General features: G+C 56.0%; 1 protein-coding gene across 3 annotated transcripts in view; it reads left to right on the top strand.

Annotated features, from left to right (window-relative positions):
• The window catches only part of GATAD2B (GATA zinc finger domain containing 2B), a 42,796-nt gene that overhangs the window by 13,787 nt on the left and 9,761 nt on the right, over positions 1-19,248 (top strand). Inside the window, exons 2-6 of one of the 3 annotated variants that reach the window (XM_055792217.1) lie at positions 11,306-11,465; positions 12,038-12,367; positions 17,544-17,673; positions 17,938-18,069; positions 18,423-18,554. In XM_055792217.1, coding sequence (XP_055648192.1) covers positions 12,039-12,367; positions 17,544-17,673; positions 17,938-18,069; positions 18,423-18,554 — 723 coding nt within the window. In that variant the 5' untranslated portion in view covers positions 11,306-11,465; position 12,038. Of the gene's footprint in view, positions 1-879; positions 1,108-11,305; positions 11,466-12,037; positions 12,368-17,543; positions 17,674-17,937; positions 18,070-18,422; positions 18,555-19,248 lie in introns of those variants that run through there. The other 2 variants (XM_055792218.1, XM_055792216.1) reach the window with 2 other exon arrangements.

Genomic DNA, 19,248 nt, shown 5'->3' with positions numbered 1-19,248 from the left:
GAATGTGAATCGCTTCTGTCCTCGGTGCTTTCAGAGGAGCTGCGTGGTGGACGCTCGAAAGGCACGTTAATTCCTTTAATGAAGCCTCAAACTTGTTGTCGTTACCGCTGTGTTTCATCTTCACACGCGCTTGCTTCCAGCCCTGGGCTTCAGGGCGCCCTTGCCTTCGTGCCGCGGCGTCCCCGCCGCCAGCCAGAATCCTGCCAGATCCCTGCCGGAGGAGGGAAGGTGATGCCAAAGCCACTGGTGGCGGTTTTGAAACCATCCAGGTGTTTGAACCCAGGTGTTGGTGGCTGCTCCGCTCCAGGCTCTGCCAACCAGGGGTGGGAGATGCTCATCCCACCAGCAGGGATGCGGTCCACCCTCGTGGACCTTCGCCCGCATCCCTTGGCGTTGCCGCGAGGGGATGGAGAGGATGCTTCGACGCCTTTCCCCTACGGCGGGGCGTACACGCTATGGCCCTGTGCATGCCGGCTTGGGCATGCGGAGTGTCGAGGGACCCCCGAGCATTGCTTTCGGGAGCGAAAACGGTTAAAATACCATCAGAGGAAAGGAGCTCTCATGAATGAAGACAAAGTTTGGCGGGGGGCCAGGGGCTGCTGGCGGCTGGGGGGGGGCGGGGGGTGGCGGTGGGAGGGGGCGGCAGCCAACTGACTCTTATACCACAACCCACTTTAAAAAAAAAAAAAAAAATAATTTAAGAGATAATTCCATGTCCTGAGGTTACAAACCGGCTGCAACTGGTTTTTTTTTTTTTCTTCTTCTTTTTTTTTTTTTTTTTTTTCCTCTCTTTTTCCCTGCCCCGCGAGGCATCATGGGTAAAAGTAAGCATCCCCCTTTTCTTTTGTTTAATATAACAGTACAGCGCATGATTGGCAGGGAAGTGCCCGTTTTGAGACAGGGTTTCTGCAGGTCCCTGGAGGGGGATGGCACGCGGGGCCGCCCATGCTCTTCCGAGAGGGCTCCTCGTAAAAAAACCTTGGCTCTTCCTCGCCCTCCTCTCCCCCCCTTCCGCTCCGCCGTCCCCGCTCCCTGGCTCTCCCGTCCCCCCTTCCTTTCTCCCTAATTTTCTTGACAACTAGAGGAGGCAGCAGGAATATTGTACCTGTAAGTATTCTTTAGAACTGTCCTTTTTTTTTTTATTTTTTTTTAAAAAAAATTTTTTTTTTTTAACAGACAAAAGGCTCTTTATGGATTATCGGATCTGCTTTTTCTCTTTTTTATTTATTTTTTTTTTTAACCATGAGTTTGGCAGCTAAATGTAATGTCTTTACAGAATATTTTAAGGAGAAAACTAGCACTGTTGCTTGTATTTGCTGTTGGAGTGGTTCCCTTCCCCCCCCCCCCCCCCCAAAAAAAAAAAAAAACCACCAACCCACCTCTCTCCAGGCTCCAACCATCGCTATTCTGCCGGAATTCCTAAATCCGACCCTCCCCGTTCTACTGCTGCAAGGCCGATCTCAGGTATTAAAAAAAATAATAATAAATTTTTTTCTTTTGTCTCTAGCGCTCATGCTTTGCTGTAACAGCACCACCCCCCTTCCCCTTCCATTTTTATTATTTGATTTTTTTTAATTTTTTTTTTTTTTATTTTTTTTTCCGCTCCCGGCCCCGGCCCCGCGGTGGCCGCCAGCTGACGGGCGCGCGTGGCCGGCGGCCAGCGCGCAGGAGCGTGCGGCGCGCACAAAGGCAGGGCCCGCAGTCGAGGAAATCGCGGCGCATTATATAAGGAAGCCTGCGTCATGCTCAGCCTGACGGATGGGGAGGAGAGGTGGAGGAGGACAGAGGCAAACGCTCCCCTTTCCCCCCCTCCCTTCATTACTATTATTTTTTTAATTAACTGACCGGTTCGTTGAGGGTGGGCAGCGCTTTCCCCAAATCGTGCCATCGCAGCCAAATTCCCCATAAAGCAGGACGAGTATTTTTTGTATATATATATATATTCCCCCTCCCCCCCTTCCTATTCAGGGGCAGAAAGCGGCTTTTTTAAATTTTTTTTTTTTTCCTCCTCCCCATCTGCCACGGGCTAAAAATGATTTTACGGGGTAAGGTGTAATGGTTGTGGCAGCCCTGATTACCTCCTAATAAATTAACTTTGTTAAAAATGCAAACTTAGGAGGGGAGGGGACAGCAGCACTTTTGCTCCTCACCACTCGGTTCGTTCTCTGCAAAACTCCACCCGGGGCTGCTCTGAGCCGGACTGGGGGTCTGGGGTGGGGGTGGGGGGTCCGGGTTGTGTCCCCCCAGCCCTGCCCCCCCCCCAGCCACGGGTATTTTATCCAGCGAGACGGAGTCGACCGGGAAGTTGCGAGGTGGCTGTACCAACCGCCGGCGCTTTTTAGAATTCGCAGACAAATATTTTGGCTGATGGTTTATTAATTGGCTCGGTGGATGGGGCTCTGCTTTGCTGGGGGGAGGCGAAGGAAGCCGGGGGGGGACGGGACACGACACACACCCCGGTGTCTCCCACCGCTCGGGGCTGGGGATGGGAAACAGCCGAACTGTTTAATGAGTTTGCGCCGAAACGACTGTAAGAATTTACAGTCTGCTGCAACCGAGAGACAGCTCCCCGATCCTGTCGAAAACTAGCCTGACGGTTTGTCTTCTAAAATATTTTCTTTGTCTTATTTTCATCCTTCTTCCCCTCCCCGTGCATCTGCCACAGCAGGGAGAAACCTGGCTTAACCCCCCGATTTATGAATGGCTCTCCCTTTTTTTTTTTTTTTTTTTTTTTTTTTTTACGCTCGGTGGATTTTTTTTTAAAGGCTGTCAGCTCTTTTCTCTTTGTTAAGGCTGGAGTTAGGGCTGTGTGTTTCTTTAAAGCCTCCTGCATGTTCTGCTCTCGATAAAAATCGCCACGATAAGGACCCTACGTATTTTTCCTTCTTACCTGCATCAAAATTCCTCCACGGGGCTGTAGCATAGTATTTCTCTTCGCGGCTCGCACAATCATCCGAGCCCGGCGTAGGATTTCTTGACAACTTACAATCTGTAGCATCAGGATTCAAAGAGCGGCACGTTTTATTCGAGAGCGGGTGGTTGGGTTGGGTTGGTTTTTTTTTTTTCATTCCCCCCCCTCCCCCCCCCCCCTTTTTTTTTTTTTTTTTTTTTTTTTTTTGCATCAGCGTTCTTGCCGATCTCTCTTCGGACCGCCGAGCCGTTAAGTCATAATTACCTTTTTAGGTTATTATCCTTTTTATAGTATTGTATGGAAATGCTCGTCTTGGGAGCCAGCCATTTTGTGTGTGCCGTGTCGAAATGCATTTTACGACGTCGAACGTCGGTTTGTGTTCAGCCTAGATGGAAGCGAAGGCGTCGGAGCGGTGCATGTGCCGGGCTCGGGGCAGCCCCTAGACGTGGTGTTGCATCCCACTGTACCGGCAGGGCTCCGGACAAGGAGCCCAACGGGGTGGACGCTGCGGGTCGCCGGTGGGCTACGGCGTCTTTTGAAGCGTGCGGGGGGGATTGTGCCGCTCGGGGGTGCCCACACGGCTTTTGGAGCACCTTCAGGTAAGTCGGACCTCGCCTCCCTCTGCGCGGGTAAATGCCGGTCCCCGCTCCTGAGCCGCGACGGGCAGGGCTTGAAGCAGCTTTTATTCCACCGACTTGAGTTTTTAATATATAAATAGCGGCGTGGTTCGCGGTGTTTGGAGGGACCAAGATGGCAGAGCTGCTTGGAGCACCGTCGCTCTCCCCCGGCACCACTCGGGCGTTGGGTCCCCGCGAGTGTCGCGGGTAACGTGGGGGCGTTGGGGTTTGGTGGCTGCTGCAGGTGCCTGAGCTGCCGAGTCTCTTCCATGCGATCCCGTGCGTTATCAACGTGTTTGCTCTGGGAATCCAACCCCTTCGCCTTCTTTGCACTAACGCACCCCCCGCTGTTTCTGAGCTGCGTGTGAAGGTGCTGCTTCCCCTCGGGTTTAACTTTGTGTGTGTGGGGGGGGTACCTGCATCGTTTTGGAATCCCTCCTCCCAGCAGGACTTATTCCCAGCATCTGGTGGGAAAGCTGGAAGCAACGCCGAGCTGTCGACGGAGGCGGGGTCTGCCGCTCGGGCGGTGGGAGGGCAGCTCTGCGACCACCGGCTTCCTGGGTGCTTGGGGTCTGCTTGTTGGAAGAATAAAAAATACTCCGTTGGGATTTATTGGTGGCTGGAGGATGGCATCCTTCTAGTTGATGATGGCGCCTGGACGCTGCTCTTGCCCACGTGGGATGCGGGGGATGCTCTGCCCTCCTGGACCACGTCACGTAGTCCGCCGTGGAGATATTGCTGTACGTCTCTCCTTCCCGATCAGGCTGGGAGAAAAAGCGTCCTCGTCTGTTGGAGCGTCGTTCAACTCTAGTGGTCCGTCCATGTGGATGGAATCACGCTGCGCTTGGGAAGAGTAGAAATTAATCTTTTCTAGAAAACAGCCCTTCTCAAAGGGTTTAGGATGCGTCTGGTCTCCTGGGTTGCTGCAGGTGCCCGCCTGCCTGCGTTCCGTCCTTGGATGGTGCCGACTTGTGCCCCTCCGCTTCTCCGCACCCAAACTCTGCCGGTAACGTTTGCAAAGGGCTGTGCGATCCCGTTCCTCCTCTGAGCGTGACCCAGCTTGCTTTTCCTACGGCCCTCCTCCTTCCTCCTAGCGACCCGCTTGTCAGCGGGGAGGATTTTCCTCTCCTGAAGGCTCATCGTAAACGTGCGTGCAGGAGATGCACACGCCGTCGCTCCTGCAAAATTTTCAGCGCCTGACTGTGACGTGCTCCATGCTTAAGGTGGAGTGGGGTCAGTGCTACGCCGTCGCGAGCAGCCTGGCTTTCCCAGCCAGGATCATCTCTGGAGATGAACTACCCCGAGCCGCTTCCTCGCCACCGGGCTCACCCTCACGATGAGCGTTGAGCGTCCCAGCGGGCTGGATGGAGCTGCTGTGAGCTGGGGAGCGCTGCGAGCATCCTGAACCAGGCAAGGGCTGAAAGATGGGTGCTTCGTCCTCCAAGAGGGACCTGCTGGGTCGGCACTGGCTCCTCGGTGGCTGTGGGCTGGCTGCGTTGCCCTGGGGCTGCGTGGTGTTGAGCAGCAGGTCCAGGTAGGGTTATAAAGGTGACTTCTTCCCTGGATGGTGAAGAACAAGAACAGAAAATGCGCGATTGGCACGTGGAGCACATCCCTTCGCTCGGCACTGCCAGCCCGTGGTGCGCAGCACATCCTCGCCCTTCTCCTCCGCGGAAGACAAGCGGCTTGGCAAGGAGCAGAGCAGGCAACAGGTCTGGTTTATCCTTTTATTTTCTTTCTGTGCTCCCTTGGAAGCGGGATCCCAGCTGAGCTCTTCCAGCGCTGTCGGCTGCCCCTGTGCAGCGGCTCCGCTCGCAGTTACTCCTTGTGCTGCTGGAGCAGGGATGAGTTAAGGAAACTGGTTGTTACTGGGCGTGGTGGAACTGGGGAGACCGTGTGTCGCTGGAGGAAGATTTTCCTTTTAAGAAATGTCAGAGGAGATCTGGTGTAGAGCCCGTCTTGCCTCGGACGCTTGTGACGGCGGCCAGTATAAACGGCTTCGCAGGAAGGCAGGCAGAGGGCTGCCAGGAGGGTCATGCTGCAAAAAGTTTTAGCCTCGACTAGTTGGGAGAGGAGGTGGCTCGGGGATCCCTCGTGGGTGGATCTGAGATCCCTTGTGCAGAATCTGGAGTGGAGGCAAAGAGGAGGCTTTGCTCTTGCCTGGCCGGGGATGGAGCATCGCAGCATGTCTGTCTCGGCTGTCCATGCTCGGTGTGGCTGATGCTGCCTGGAGCGTGGCTGGCAAGCTCCAGGCTCCAGCCCAGTAAGCTCCAGCCTGGAAAGCTCAAGCCCCGGAGGCTCCAGCCTCTAGCCCAGTAAGCTCCAGCCTGGCAGGCTCCAGCCCAGTGAGCTCCAGGCTCCAGCCCAGTAGGCTCCAGCTCAGCAAGTTCCAGCCTGGAAAGCTCCAGCCCAGCAAGCTCCAGCCTGGAAAGCTCCAGCCCAGCAAGCTCCAGCCTGGAAAGCTCCAGCCCAGCAAGCTCCAGCCTCCAGCCCAGTAAGCTTCAGACCAGTGAGCCAGGCTCCAGCCCGGCGAGCTCCAGGCTCCGGCCCAGTAAGCTCCAGCCTGGTGAGCTCCAGGCTCCGGCCCAGTAAGCTCCAGCCTGGTGAGCTCCAGGCTCCGGCCCAGTAAGCTCTAGCCCGGCGAGCTCCAGCCCAGTGAGCTCCAGGCTCCAGCCCAGCGAGCTCCAGCCCGGTAAGCTCCAGCCCGGCAGCCGGAGGCAGCCTCCAGCAGTGGTGGCGTGATCTCCATGTCGTGGCCTTGACCTCGGGCTCCTCGCTTGGACTCCTGTGAGAACGGAGAAGCGTAGGTTGCACCTCCCGGGCTGGATCGCATCCAGAGGTAGAAACGGGAGGATTTGTCTGGTGTCTCCGCTCGCAGCCTCCCTCTTGGCTCCAGGGGAGCCTTGCTGGGTGGCTGCTGGGTTTTTTTCTAAGGCTTTTCCTTCTGGGTGCTGCCGGCCCTGGCTGGGTAGGTAGGACGCTGCAGGAGCTGCCATTGCCTTTCAGCTTTGCTGTGCGTCCGCCCGTTAATTGCAACCCGTTGATTAGTTCTGGAGGGTCTGAGGCCACCGGGAACAGGGGCTGGAGGGCGCGGTTGGTCGCGTAGGAGTCGAGGAAGGCGAAAGTGTGGGTTAGCACCATGGAGGAGCCCTGAAAGAAAGACGAGGAAGGGGTTGTAACCTCTCGGGGTTCCCTGAATAAACTCGAGTTGAAATCAGCTTCGGTTGCTTGATCCCACCTTCATCAGGTGAACCTCAGAGGATATTTCTCCGTGCAGGCTGTGCATTAAGAACCAGCTATATCCCGTCCCCAGCTATACTTGCTTCTCCAGTGTAATATTCATTTTTTTAGCCCAACTCACTTTTTCCAGCTTTTAAAATAGTTTTGTCGGTTTTGTTGTTGGGTTTTTTTGTTGTTGGGGTTGTTGTTTTTTCTTTTTTTTTTTCTTGTGGGTGCTGTATCAAATATAAATGGAAAATTGGGCTGCTGCTTTGTTTGTCTGGGAATGGCAAACCTGTCTTTCGAGCACTGGAGAAGTAAAACCGCCTAAAGGTAAAGGACCGTACAGAGGAGCGCATGATGCTGGAGCTGTTGCCTGCCTTGCTCCCGACTGTGCTGACGGCGGCATCGGCACAGATGGGCACGGGGCTGTGACGCTCTTGTTTCCTCGTGGAACAACGTGCCCGTGGTGTCAGCCGTGGGGATGTCGGGGACCAAAAATGAAGGTGAGCCTGGGAACCGGTGACGCTGGAAACGCGTGGCTCGACCCAGAGGGGCTGCGGAGGGGAGAGCACTGGGGCTTGTAAGCTGGGAGGGGCTGGGGGGACTGGATGGTGCTGGGGCAGAGAAGGAGGTTTGAGCGTTGAATCTGGGGACCCGGAGTCTTTGGGAAGAGGGTCTGCGCGCCAAGGGACGGCGCCTGGTGGAGGAATTGCTGTCGGTGGAGAGAAGGGAGCTGGGTGCTGCCTGCCCGCCGGCTGGGCTGCAATTCCTAGAAAGCGTTTTCACTCCGACAGCGGCCGGTCCGGTCTTGCTGATGGCGCTGCGTTTCATCTCTCACGTCCCTGCGTCGTGGGGGGCTGAGCAGGGCATCCCCTCTGTCACTTCCTCCCTGGGAGCCCCTGAAATGCCAGCTCTGATCTGACACCGGCTTTTCTTTTTTTATTTAGTCGGGAAAGCTTGCTCACCTGCCGAGCTGCAACTGGAGATGCTTACAGCCTGTATCAAGCCCAAAACAAAACACGTTCTGTAGCTCTTGTTTCCCCCTGCGGGATTTTGCCACCATTTGAGAATTTTCTTTCCATTATTATTATTATTGTATTTTTAAAGTAAAGTTCCTTAGGGAAGAGAGAGAAGGGAGAGCCTGTTTCCTGGGATGTGCCAGATCTCCAGGAGCGTTTTGCTGGAGGGAGGCGAGTCTGGATGGTCTGGTTTGTGCTGTGTCGGTGAGGATGTGCCGACGTGCCCGTTGCCTCCCGTCCTTCAGGTGTGACTCAAGCACACCCACGTTGGCTGCTGCAGCTGAACGGCATCGCTCGCTGTGCATCCCTGTAGTGTGGTCCTGTTCCTGTCAGGTTTCTTCTGAAAAGTGGCTAAAATTCAGAGGTGTGGGGGGAAAAAAAATCTGTTCTTGCTTAGTTTATAATCCCAGATTGCTGACAGGGAGATGCTCCACAGCCAGTCCTTGCTCGTGAGTCAAACTGGAGATATCTAATCTCTGCTGGTGGTTCGGGTTGCGGTGGCACGGAGCGGGGCTGGTACCGACGTTCGTGGCTGGCTGACCTTCAGACTCGCTGAACAGCTCGTGGTTGGAAGAATTCCTGCTCTTGGAATGAAGCTGAGTGCTATCGCCTGGCTTGCCCAGTTCAGCCGTCGAGGTGCCCTGGAAATTCCCAGGGCTCCCAGGAACGCTGCAGTTTCTCCCCTCCCCTCCCCCATCCTCGCAGCTGAGTGCTAACGCTGAAGGGCCCCATTCAATAAAGAATCTGAAGCCTAATTTAGTTTTTATTGAAGCTGGCTGAAAGTGCGTGCTCCTTACCAAGCCTGGAAAGCCTCCTTTTGAAAGGATTAAATAGTTGTGGTACCTGTTTCTGATAACAGCGCTTTTGATTTGTTTCTAGTCCCGAAGCCACTCACGGTAAGGGGGAGGGCGTGTGGAAATCCTGCAGATCCCAGCTCCTTGCGTCTCCTCGCGCCGGGGTTTCATTCATGGTTTGCTGGGTCCTCCCTCCCTGCAGCACGGGGATGTGCGGAAGGGTGCTGCCGCAGTCCCGCTGGCTGGGGACCGTTGAGTCCTGGAGGCTGCTGTCTTGTTTCCTCGGTGTTTTGTCGGCCCTGAGCTCCGTTCCCTACCCGGTACCTTCCTCTTCTGCGTCCTGAGACGGCATTTCCTTAACTTCCCCATGGACAAACCGCTGGTCCTGCAGCTCCGTGCTGGCGGGCGACGGCAAAGCTGGAAGGTGACAGGGATGCTGTGATGCTCGGGGGCGCGGTACCACTCTTGGGATGGAGCAAGAGGCAGGGAGAGGGGCACCCACAAACCCGCTTCGGCGATGGGATCGGTAGGTCCCTGGGCTTCCCGTGGGGAAGGGGAGATGGAAGGAGACCTGTCTTGCGGGAGGCCGAGCAAAAGGGTTGTTGTCCTTCCGTACCGCTGCTGTACCTGCTTCGTGGTCTTGGTGGTGGTGGACCCTGGCTGCTGCCCACACACCGGTCCTGCCAGTGCTTCCGTCGCTGTTTTTTTTTCGTGCTCCGACTGGATTCGGAGCGTGGCCATCATGCTGCTTGTCGCCTGCGTGTCTGCCTGCAGACCGGGCTCCCCAGCCGCCTTCTGCTCACGGCTCTGCAGGGGCAGCACAGCTCCAAACCAGCACTTACCGGCCCCTGATTTCTCCCCTTTTCCCCTGTAGCAGCTCAGAGGGACAGCGGCGGCCGTGGGTCTTTCAAGGAAAGGCCCTTTAAAGGGTCTTTAAAGGAAACGCATGACTCCGCTCCCATTTCGGGGGGCTGCTTTCACTTGCCCGAACGGCTGCCGGTGAAGGGGTATGGCTCGATGGGAGCCTCGTCAGAGCCCAGCGACTCTCCCTTTGGGTACGTTGCTTTTTTTCTGGATGTCGCACCTTGAGGTGCAGTTGGACCTTTCCTGGTTTTTCAGTGGGCAGATGATCACGATGCTCGATGGTTTTCCACACACGGGTACCTGTCCCCACCCTCCTGGAGGCCAGAGGAAGACCACTGTGCCCTCAGGAAGCCTGAACCTCCTTTGTGTGCTCTACTATCGTTTTGTTTTTCTGCTTGCCAACGATCTTACAGCTGCATTTGTCTTGGTGTCAGAACACACGATGGGAAATACCCATGTGCGTGAAGCGGCACAAGGGTTTTGGGGTACCAAGACATATCTCCCCTGCTCTCAGCGCGTGTTATTTGGATTTGTTTTGGTTTTTTTTAAGCCATACATTTAGTTCATGGATCGATGTGGAGTTGGTTTCGTAGGGATGAAGCTGCCTCCCAGCAGGGAAGAACCTGCAGGATGACTTGACTGTGCCGTGGGGATCTAGGGATGCTTTTTTGACGTGTCCTCAAGCCAATGGTGAAGCGACGGCCAGTTAGAAAGTGCTCCCTCCCTGTGCATCAGCCTTTGTCTGCCAGGTATCTGGGCTTCTCCCTCCTCCTCCTCGCTTGCTTTTATCTCCCCGGAGCACGAAGTGGAGGAAGCAGCCGTGGAGGCCCTTTCATGGCTGAGTTAATTGGAGCTCGGCGCTTTCCCAGCAGCCGGATCCAGACCGCGGTGCTGGGTGCGGTGAGGCTTCTCGCTATCCCATGGTGTCTTAAATAACCCACCGCCACTCACGGCTTCAATTTAACCTGGGGTCACTTCTTAGGGCTGGGGGTGGAGAGCAGCATTTCATGTGTCTTCCTCGGCTTGCCCGTGCTTGCCTTTCTATATTTGGTTGCAGAAGACGTGCATTTTCCTGCCGAGAGACGAGGCTGTCAAGTAGAAAAGAAGTTCAAGGAGAAAGAAGTCGGAGGTGCTTGCCCTGGACATGGCAGCCTCTTTGAGATCGCGCCGTGCTAGGGGCTTGGTCGGATTTTTTTTATTTTTTCTATTTTTTTTAATTTTTTTTTGGCCGATTTGTATTTGTTTTCTTGCTGCCTGCGCCCCGTTTTTTTAAGAGCGAGGTTTCTTTAGCACAGTTCGTACCTTTGGGACCGCGCTGATGCTGTAGTTGAACTTGTGTGACAGCTGTACGTTGGAAGGTGTGTAATTATAGGGAATTTATAACTGAGCCAGAACAACGTTTTCCTGGCAGGAGTTTGGCTCGGCGAAGCGTTATCCCGTGAGCGACTTTAGAGCCAAGTGTAGGAAGCTCCACCTGAAGCCAGTGTGGAGGAGCTGAGGTGCCGGCGATCCGGCCGCCGTGGCCTCACCTCGCAGCTCGCAGTGTGCAGACCTCACGGACGAGCCCCTGCGAGCCGCTGGTGCGGAGCGAACCGCGGTCCCCGCGGCCGTGACAAACCCCGGGTTAATTCTCTCTTATCCCCAACTGTTTGTCATCGTCACCAGCCCCGCTCTGCCTGTCAGTAGGTAAAGACCTCACCGAGCTGGTCTGTCTTTGTTTTCTGTTTTCAGGTGGAGCTCCCTTGGCTACTTTTTTTTTTTTTTTCAGGGGCGGTGGGGGGTGTTGTAGCTAGTTTCTTATCAGCCTGGGAGCGGAGGGATGGGGTTGGGATGGGCTCTGCGGCTCCTTCCTCTTTTTACTGCATCTGTTTGCCGCAGGGCATTTCTGCACCTGGAGGAGAGGCAGGGGAAGATGGAGAGTGAGTGGGGGTGGGAGTGGTCCTGTGCCTTCATCCTTTGAGTGAGAAGGTGCCTCGCATTCCTCACCGACTCGGAGGGCAGCTTCACCCGTGAGCGTGGAAAGAGGGAAAACTGCATGGTAGGGGGATTTTCTGGATTTGGGGAGCTTGCTACCCAACTCGGCGTGCCGTGGTGTTTGTGCTGAGGGCGGGGGGGCTCAAACCGCGCTTCGGGTCCCCTCGAGATCCAGAAGTCTGCGGCACGAAGCCTTACGAAGGCTGAGGCTGGGCACACTTAGCCGGGGAAGGAGCTGAGCCGCCCTCCTCCTATCCCTGGGGGACTTGAGCGTTTTCCACCTCCCCTTGCTAGTAAATCTCGCCGAGTCGCAGCCGGTGGGCTTTCAGTGCCCAACAGGGGGTTGTGCCCCCCCGTTCTCAAGGGTTTGGGGGTGCTCTCAGCCTTCAGGTGCGTGTGGTTCCTTCTGCTTGGGAAACTCCCTGCCTGGCCGGTTTGGGATCGGGGCTACAAGTGCGAGCACCGCTGCCGGCAGGTCACCGCATGCCGGTGCGTGGGAGGTCGGTGCTCCCCGAGGGGGGGGAGCGGGTCTCGGAGGTCCCTGCCGGCCCTGGGGGAGTTAAGCCGGGTCTGCCACAGCCGTTTTCTGTTTGCCGTGATACTGATTGTGTCCTTCTGTCCACCTCTGTCCCGCAGGATGGACAGAATGACGGAAGATGCTCTGCGCCTGAACCTCTTGAAACGGAGCTTGGACCAAGCGGATGATCGGGATGATGTCCTGGCAAAGCGATTGAAAATGGAAGGACATGAGGCGATGGAGCGCCTGAAGATGCTGGCACTGCTGAAGAGGAAAGACCTCTCGGGCATTGAGGTGCCCCACGAGCTCCCGGTGAAACAGGATGGGGTGAAAGTCTACGAAGAAAAGCTGAATGGGAGCCTGAGGCCCCATGGGGATGGCAGGACTGCAGGGAGGCCGGGGAAGGAAAACATTAATGATGAGCCGGTGGATATGAGCGCGAGGAGAAGGTAGGTGCCGAACGACTGGAGTCTGTAGCTTGCCTGTAGTTAAGCCCGTGCTCTGCCAGTATGTGAGAGCACAAGTCAGAAATTAAAGTGACATTTTGCGCTCCTGGAGGATGGGGGGAGGGGGGGTCGTCTTCCTGGTGTCTGCGAGGTCCCTTTGGCTGAACACGGAGGAGTGGAGCCTGCCCTCCCAGCAGAGTGTCTCTGGAAGGCGTTCAGGGCTCTTCTTGCATTGGTTTTGCTTCTGCTGCCCTTCTGATTCCTCCCCCAAACCAGACGGGTTTGGTTTCTTCATCCATCCGTTCAGTATTACAAGCGGCTGGCAGCGCAGAGCCTGCCGGCGTGCGCGGAGGAGCAGGGTGTCCCCTCCGGCCAGGACCTGTTGTTGGCACCTACCAGAGAGGCAGGAGAAGCCTTTTATTTAGCTGGAGGTCAGTCCTGATGCAGGTGGCACGGACAGTCGCTCAAACCTGACCCTGGCCAGGCTACTCACGCCTCTACGGCGAAGTAGTAACTGGTTTTTCTCGCTGAGCCCCAGGCTGCTGGTGCGAAGCGGTTCCCTGAGCCGGTGAGTTGGGTCTGTTTTCCAGGAGAAGCTCCAGTGTTCCTCACGCTCTCCGCCTGGGCCGTGCACGCACACCTGATTTTTTTATCATCGGTGAATTTGGGCAGCTCAATTTCCGCAGCCAACGCCTGCAGGCAGGTTCTGCGTGAAGGGGGCTGGAGTGAGAGGGTCTCTCGTGAGAGCCTGTCCCGCAGGCTGCACAGCACCGCTGCGTCCCACCTCTGCCCTTACTTCGGCTTTCTTGGGACCAAGAAGGAAACAAACGTTAACAGTATTGATTTGTGGCTTGATTGGGATGCTGAGCCAGTGCAGGCTTGGGCAGACGGGCCGAGGAGCAGGACGGGGGTGTCCTGTTTGAAGTAGGTGCGAGGTGCTGAGACCTTCTTGTGATGTTTTTTGGTGGATGGAAAGCCAGACATGAGCTGGCGGCGTGTGCGGGCAGCCCGGGAAGCCAACCACCTCCTGGGCGGCATCGATGGCGTACGTGGGGGGGGGTTGTGCCCCTCTGCCCTGGTGAGGCCACATCCAGCTGGGGGGTCCTGGGGATGGGCAGGGACCCAGGCGAGGGCTGGAGCCCCTCTGCTGTGCGGCCAGGCTGGGGTGGGGGGCTCAGCCCGGAGGGGAGGGGGCTCCGGGGGGACCTTATCCCGGCGTGGGGGACGAGGGGGACGGTTTGAACTGAAAAGGGGAGATTCAGGCTGGGGGCGAAGAAGGAATTTGTTGCGCCGAGGGTGGTGGGACCCCGGCAGGGGCTGCCCGGAGAGGCGGTGGGTGCCCCGTCCCTGGGGACACTCCAGTTCAAGCGGGACGGGGCTCTGAGCACCCGCTGTAGCGGGAGGTGTCCCAGCCCAGGGCATGGGGGGCACTGGGGGGTCTTTAGGGTCCTTCCCCACCCAAACCACCCGGTGATTCTGTATTTTCATGGTGCTTCAGATGGGTGACTGCACCTCGCTCAGGAGCCAGGCAGCCACCGTGGAGGCGTGTTTGGAGGAGGCGGTGGTGGCTCCTACGCAGAGTTTTGGCAACAGGAGGTGGCCTGGAGGTAGCCACCGGTGTCCCGGCTGGTTGACTCCATCTTTGCCCGTCGCCAGACGGGAAGTTTGGCTCCTTCAGCAGGGAGGTCCAAGGGCAGGGATCCCTCTCCGTGATGGGTTGTGCGCTGCCAGCATCCTCTGGTCTCACTCTCCCTGTTCCTCGAGGAACTGGGGCTGTGATTCAGCAAAACTGGGATTTAGTCTTTGTTGGTGCGTTGCACCGGGGTTTTGTGGTGGTGGTGGTGGCTTTTGGAGAGCGAGGGGGTTCTGCCTGCCCTTTGGGGGGCTCCTGTCCCAGCAGAGGCTGGCGAGCAGGTGATGGACGGGGGGGGGTTGAAGGCTGGGGATGTCGGCACCTCTGGCTCCTTCTGGATGCCATCAGTATAACAAATATTAGAAAGATTAACGCCATCAGTCTTCAGTAATTCTCATCCGTCGCACCCTGCTTTCCAGAGCATCGCAAGTGCGAGCAGACCTGGAGTGCTGGAGGTGGGGAGGGGGATCCCACCTGGATTATTCTTTCCTGACAATAGATGTGGCTTAAACCTGCCCAGACACCTCTGCCCGCCAGCTGAAGACCTGCGTGCGGTGAGGCAGGGGTGGTGTTAGAGGGTCCCACGGGGTTTTATCTGTGCTCAGAGCAGTGTTCGGGTACGAGCAGCACCCTTTGTACCTGCCCAGGGTTTACTCATGTCCTGCTCAGAGCGCCTCGTCTGGGTGTTGCGCCCCTGAAAAGTGCAGCTCTGCCGAGAAGCCCTGTGGGTGCAACGCTGCGGGTAACACTCTTATACATTATACTCCATGATCATGGCTCTGGGTAAATGAATGCACAGGTCGTCTTCGCCAGGCGGTGCGGAGGGCTGCGTGCTCGCGTGAGGTGCGGGGAATCCAGCTGGGTACCAGCGTCGGGTGCGGACACCAGCATCGCAAACGGTGATTGAAAAGAAACAAGCCCTAAAAAGAGGTAGAAAAAATTCTGCTATGGGTGTTGAAATCAGCGCAAAAACCCATCTCTTCACAAGAGAAATAAGGCTGGGGGGGGTTGAATTTTCCGAACCCGATCAGAGGTCGCTAAGCTGGAGTCTGCTTGGGAACGTGCTCCGTGTCTTCTCACCTCTGCCTGCCTCCTGCCTCGTCGGCGTAGCTTTCCTTCCAGTAGTTTTGTTGCAATTACGCTCTTCCCTTCACAAAAGTAAATAAAACAACCCTGACATACTCGGCAATTCTTTGCAGATGGCCCTTGTTTTCCCCTGTCTGGTTTTGATGCCGGCTTTGCTTTTTTCCCGTCGACGGAATGTAAATGAAACAGCCCTGACTTATCTGGATGCTTGTGCGAAAGAATCATCATCAGCCGTAACGACGGCCCGCATTTAGGAAAATCCTGACCCCAAATCCGATGCTTTGTTACTCTGGGTGTGCCCGAGATGTGGCCGAGGATGCGAGAGGAGCAGGAAAACCTGCTGTGCTCAATGCACCGTTGCCTTCAGTCCCTCCGCTCCCAGACTTTGGGATGCTGTTGCTCAAAACAAGCGCCTCCAGGGGCTTTGCACCAAAGGAAGGGACTTGGGTTTTGTGCCTGCGGGGTCCTGGTGGGGGAAGGGACCCTCTGCCGAAGCTGTTTTTATTTTTAAGGTGTGATCTGTGCGTCGCGGAGAGCCTCCAGTCCAAACGCTTGGTCGTGGCGGTGTTTGTTGACATTGGAAAGGCCGTTTGGGGAACGGTGGCTGCGAGCTGAGCCGGGACACACGCTTTGTTGTGAGGATGGTTCCGTGTCCTCACTGATAGTTTGGAGATAGGCACCTTGGGTGGCTGGCAGCAGAAGCCAGATAAAAATGCGGCGGGAGGGCACCGGGCCGCTCAAAAGCTGTTGAAGACTCATCCAAAAGCAGCTCTTGTTCCTGGCTGGCTAAATATCAACCTCCTTGGATGCAGGTTGGTTTGCCTGATGCGCTCGGGCTGGCTTTATCCCGAGAGGATGCTCTGGATGTTCTCTGCTGAGCACACCGCTGGGACAGACCACAAACAGCCCCAGCTGGAAGCCCTCCTGCCACCGGTGACCTGGGGAACGTCCTCCTCCGCTTGGGAGCGGGAGCAGCAGCTGGAAAACCCCTGGTTTGGATCCTGCACGCGGCGTCTGTGGGGTGCCGAAGGGAGATCTGCAAGAACAGGGTATCTGTTGATGGGCAGATGCTGTGTTCGCACGCTCAAGGCATAGTTTGATGGCCCACAAAGAGGTTATTGAGGGCTCTTGTCACCCCCAAATACCGGCAGAGCTGCATCCCGGTGCTTTTGGGGGCAGCCAAGAGCTTTCACGGCTTTGATTTCTTCGTTGGTTTTTTGGGGGATGGGTTGGAGCCGCACTGCTGGGGGCATTTCTCCAGCTGAATGCCAACTCCCTGAGCCACGGGGGTTTGCGGTGGATGTGCGACGGCTGGAGAAGGGGGCGGCTACACGGCACCAGCGTTTTGAAATGCCCACGAAAGCGGCTCTAACATTTGGGAGACGAAGCTGCCGAAGGCAAAACCTGCTGGGAGACATCGTCCTGCTCCGAGCATCCTCTCCGACCCCAGCCCCCTTGGAGCAGCCAAGCCTGGGAGCTGGGATTTGGCTTCCAGGGTGTTCAAAGCTACAAGTTTCGGATAAGATAATCTGTGGATCTCCTCGCAGCAAAGACCTTCCAGTGAGTCCGAGAGCGATAAGCTTGTCTGCCTCCGTGGCAGCGTGCCCGGCACCTTTATAACCACACTGCTCGTGCTGCTTCGCATTGGACTATTTAGCATTTTTCCAAGGCTCTCCAAGCACCAGTACATTAAATTGGTGATAGCAAAGGGCTTTTATTAGTGTCTCCTTACTCTGAATGATGCCACTGTGAGCAGTGCGGTGCTTGGATACTGCTGGATTATAACATTGATTTTACTTTATTTTTTTTAAATATATTTCCCCCCCCCAGCCCCAGTGATGCGCCGTTGTTGTTTTCGTTTACCAGTTTCTAGATCGCGGATCCGTTGGATCTTTGGACTCTACGCAGGGTATTTATTCAGATTTTCCTTTACGGAGTGACCTTTTAAAATAGGTTTGTATGGAGATAGGCTTAGAGTATTTACATTTGTGTTAGCTGGGGGAGTCAGCCCCTTCCCAGCTCCAGCAGGGTGATCTTCCTGGGTAAGCAGGAGCAATCCCAGATCCCGGTACCTATCCCGGTGCCCTCTCCTCTCGGCACCTGGCTACGGGTTAGTTACGCTACGGCTCGTTATGAACGCCCACCTGCTCCTCTCGCAGATGGGCTTTGCATCGCGTGTTTGCTTACCCTGCGCTTAAAACAACCCATCTTTCACCCCGGGGAAGACGACGGTTTGGAACGAATCTCTCCCCTCCCGCGAGCCGAGGATGCTTCCGTGCTAAAGCCGGCAGTCGGCTGGTGCTCATCGGCTCCGGTTCGCATCTGTGGGGAAGGGGGAGGGGTTTGTCCCACTCCCACCTTTGCTGCTGATGCCTTGGTGTTGTGGCTCAGTCTTTTTTTTTTTTTTTTTTTCCTCTCCATTTTACTATTTGATTTTTTTCCCTCCCTTCTCTTACACAGCGACCAGGACAGGGGCCGATTAACCCCTTCACCAGATATAATCGTCCTCTCTGATAATGAGGCATCCAGTCCCCGTTCCAGCTCTCGCATGGAGGAAAGGCTTAAGGCAGCAAATCTTGAAATGTTTAAGGTAAGAGCTTTCTGTGCTGTCCCGAGCCGCTCCGCCGCCGGGCGTGGGGTGGTGGGGTGTCTGCTTTGCTGAAGAATTCGGGAGTTAAGGGGGTTTCTGAGCAATGTGGGAACTTCTGGGCATAACGAGCCGGTTCTCGCATCCTTGGTTATCTGTGGTACAAACTCTCGCTTGTATGAAATCTGCCGCCTGCTCTCTTGCCACCAAGGCACTGGCAGCAGGTTTCGGCGGTTGGGAGTTCTGATTTTCCACCTCTTTTTGTAGGGTAAAAGCATAGAGGAGCGACAGCAGCTGATCAAGCAGCTCCGGGACGAGCTACGGCTGGAGGAGGCCAGGCTTGTGCTGCTGAAGAAACTGAGGCAAAGTCAGCTGCAAAAGGAGAACGTGGTACAGAAGGTGAAGCTCTGAGCGGCGAGGTGGGGGCGAGGTGGGATAAGGGGAAGGCGCTTGGCCTCCGAGCAGCCTGCTAGCGGGCAAACACCAAGAATTTCTCTGCTCTCGGACCTTCCTTTACTCCACATTTGCCCCCCTGTGTGATATTCTTTACCAAAGCGTGGCTGTAGCAAACCCGCATCCCGTCCCACCTAGCGTGCTGCCCTCAGGGCCGGCTGAGAAGATAAATCTCTGCGGCTCTGAAGTATTAGTACTTGATGTAACGTCAGCGAGGCTTGGTCTGCGTCGCTCCTGTGCATGGATTTCCTTTCCACACGCTGTGTGCTGACGCCACTTCTCATTTTCTCTCCATCTAGACTCCGGTTGTCCAGAATGCGGCGTCTATTGTCCAGCCATCTCCTGCTCATGTGGGACAGCAGGGACTGTCCAAACTTCCCTCCAGGCCTGGAGCTCAGGGGGTTGAGCCTCAGAACTTAAGGACATTACAGGTGAGCCTTCCTGATGCCCGTTCGCTGTGCAAAAGACTTAATTGTGCTTGGGGCTCACATGACGCTGCATGTTGGTCTCTGCCCAAGATGCTTTTTCCAAGAGGCAGGTAGATGCTGGCGGTTCTCAGCACCATGAGTAGGACAGCCTGGTGTCCCACAGGCAGGCTGGGACATTCTCCCTGCAGGCAAACTCATCTCTGGAGCCGATGGGCAGAGGCTGAGCTATCCCTGTGATCCCAGCTCTCGGCTCCTTGCGTGGCGTGTGCTGGGAGGTCGGGATGCTCTGCCGCTTCACAAGTGGCAGATATTTCCAGCAGCGAGCTCTGGAGGTTTGTCCAGCTGATGATTCGGGTTGTGTGAGGTGGAAGGAGCTGAATTGAGATGTGGTGGCCCTGGAGAAAGCTCTCTGCTGCTTGGTAATGCAAGTTCTGGGGCTGCAGGGAGAAAACTGCTCGTATGCCTGTGCCCGCAGGGATGGCCGGTCAGCGGAGCCGCTTTTGGAAATGATGCGGAACGGTCAGAAGGGGAAGAGGGCAACGAAAAATGCAAACAAAGCAGGGAAATGAAATGTTTACCTTCTTCGGGAAAGTGCCGTAGGCAGGGCCAGGGTGCTGTCTGCCACAGCTACCTTTCTGCCCGTGTGCTGGGAGGATGCTAATTCTGGATGACACGGTTGTTTAATGTTGCACGGGGA

This window comes from Falco peregrinus, chromosome 19, assembly GCF_023634155.1.
Source record: "Falco peregrinus isolate bFalPer1 chromosome 19, bFalPer1.pri, whole genome shotgun sequence".
In the NCBI taxonomy this organism is placed as follows: Eukaryota; Metazoa; Chordata; class Aves; order Falconiformes; family Falconidae; genus Falco; species Falco peregrinus.
This window is presented reverse-complemented; position numbering and strand designations above follow the sequence as displayed.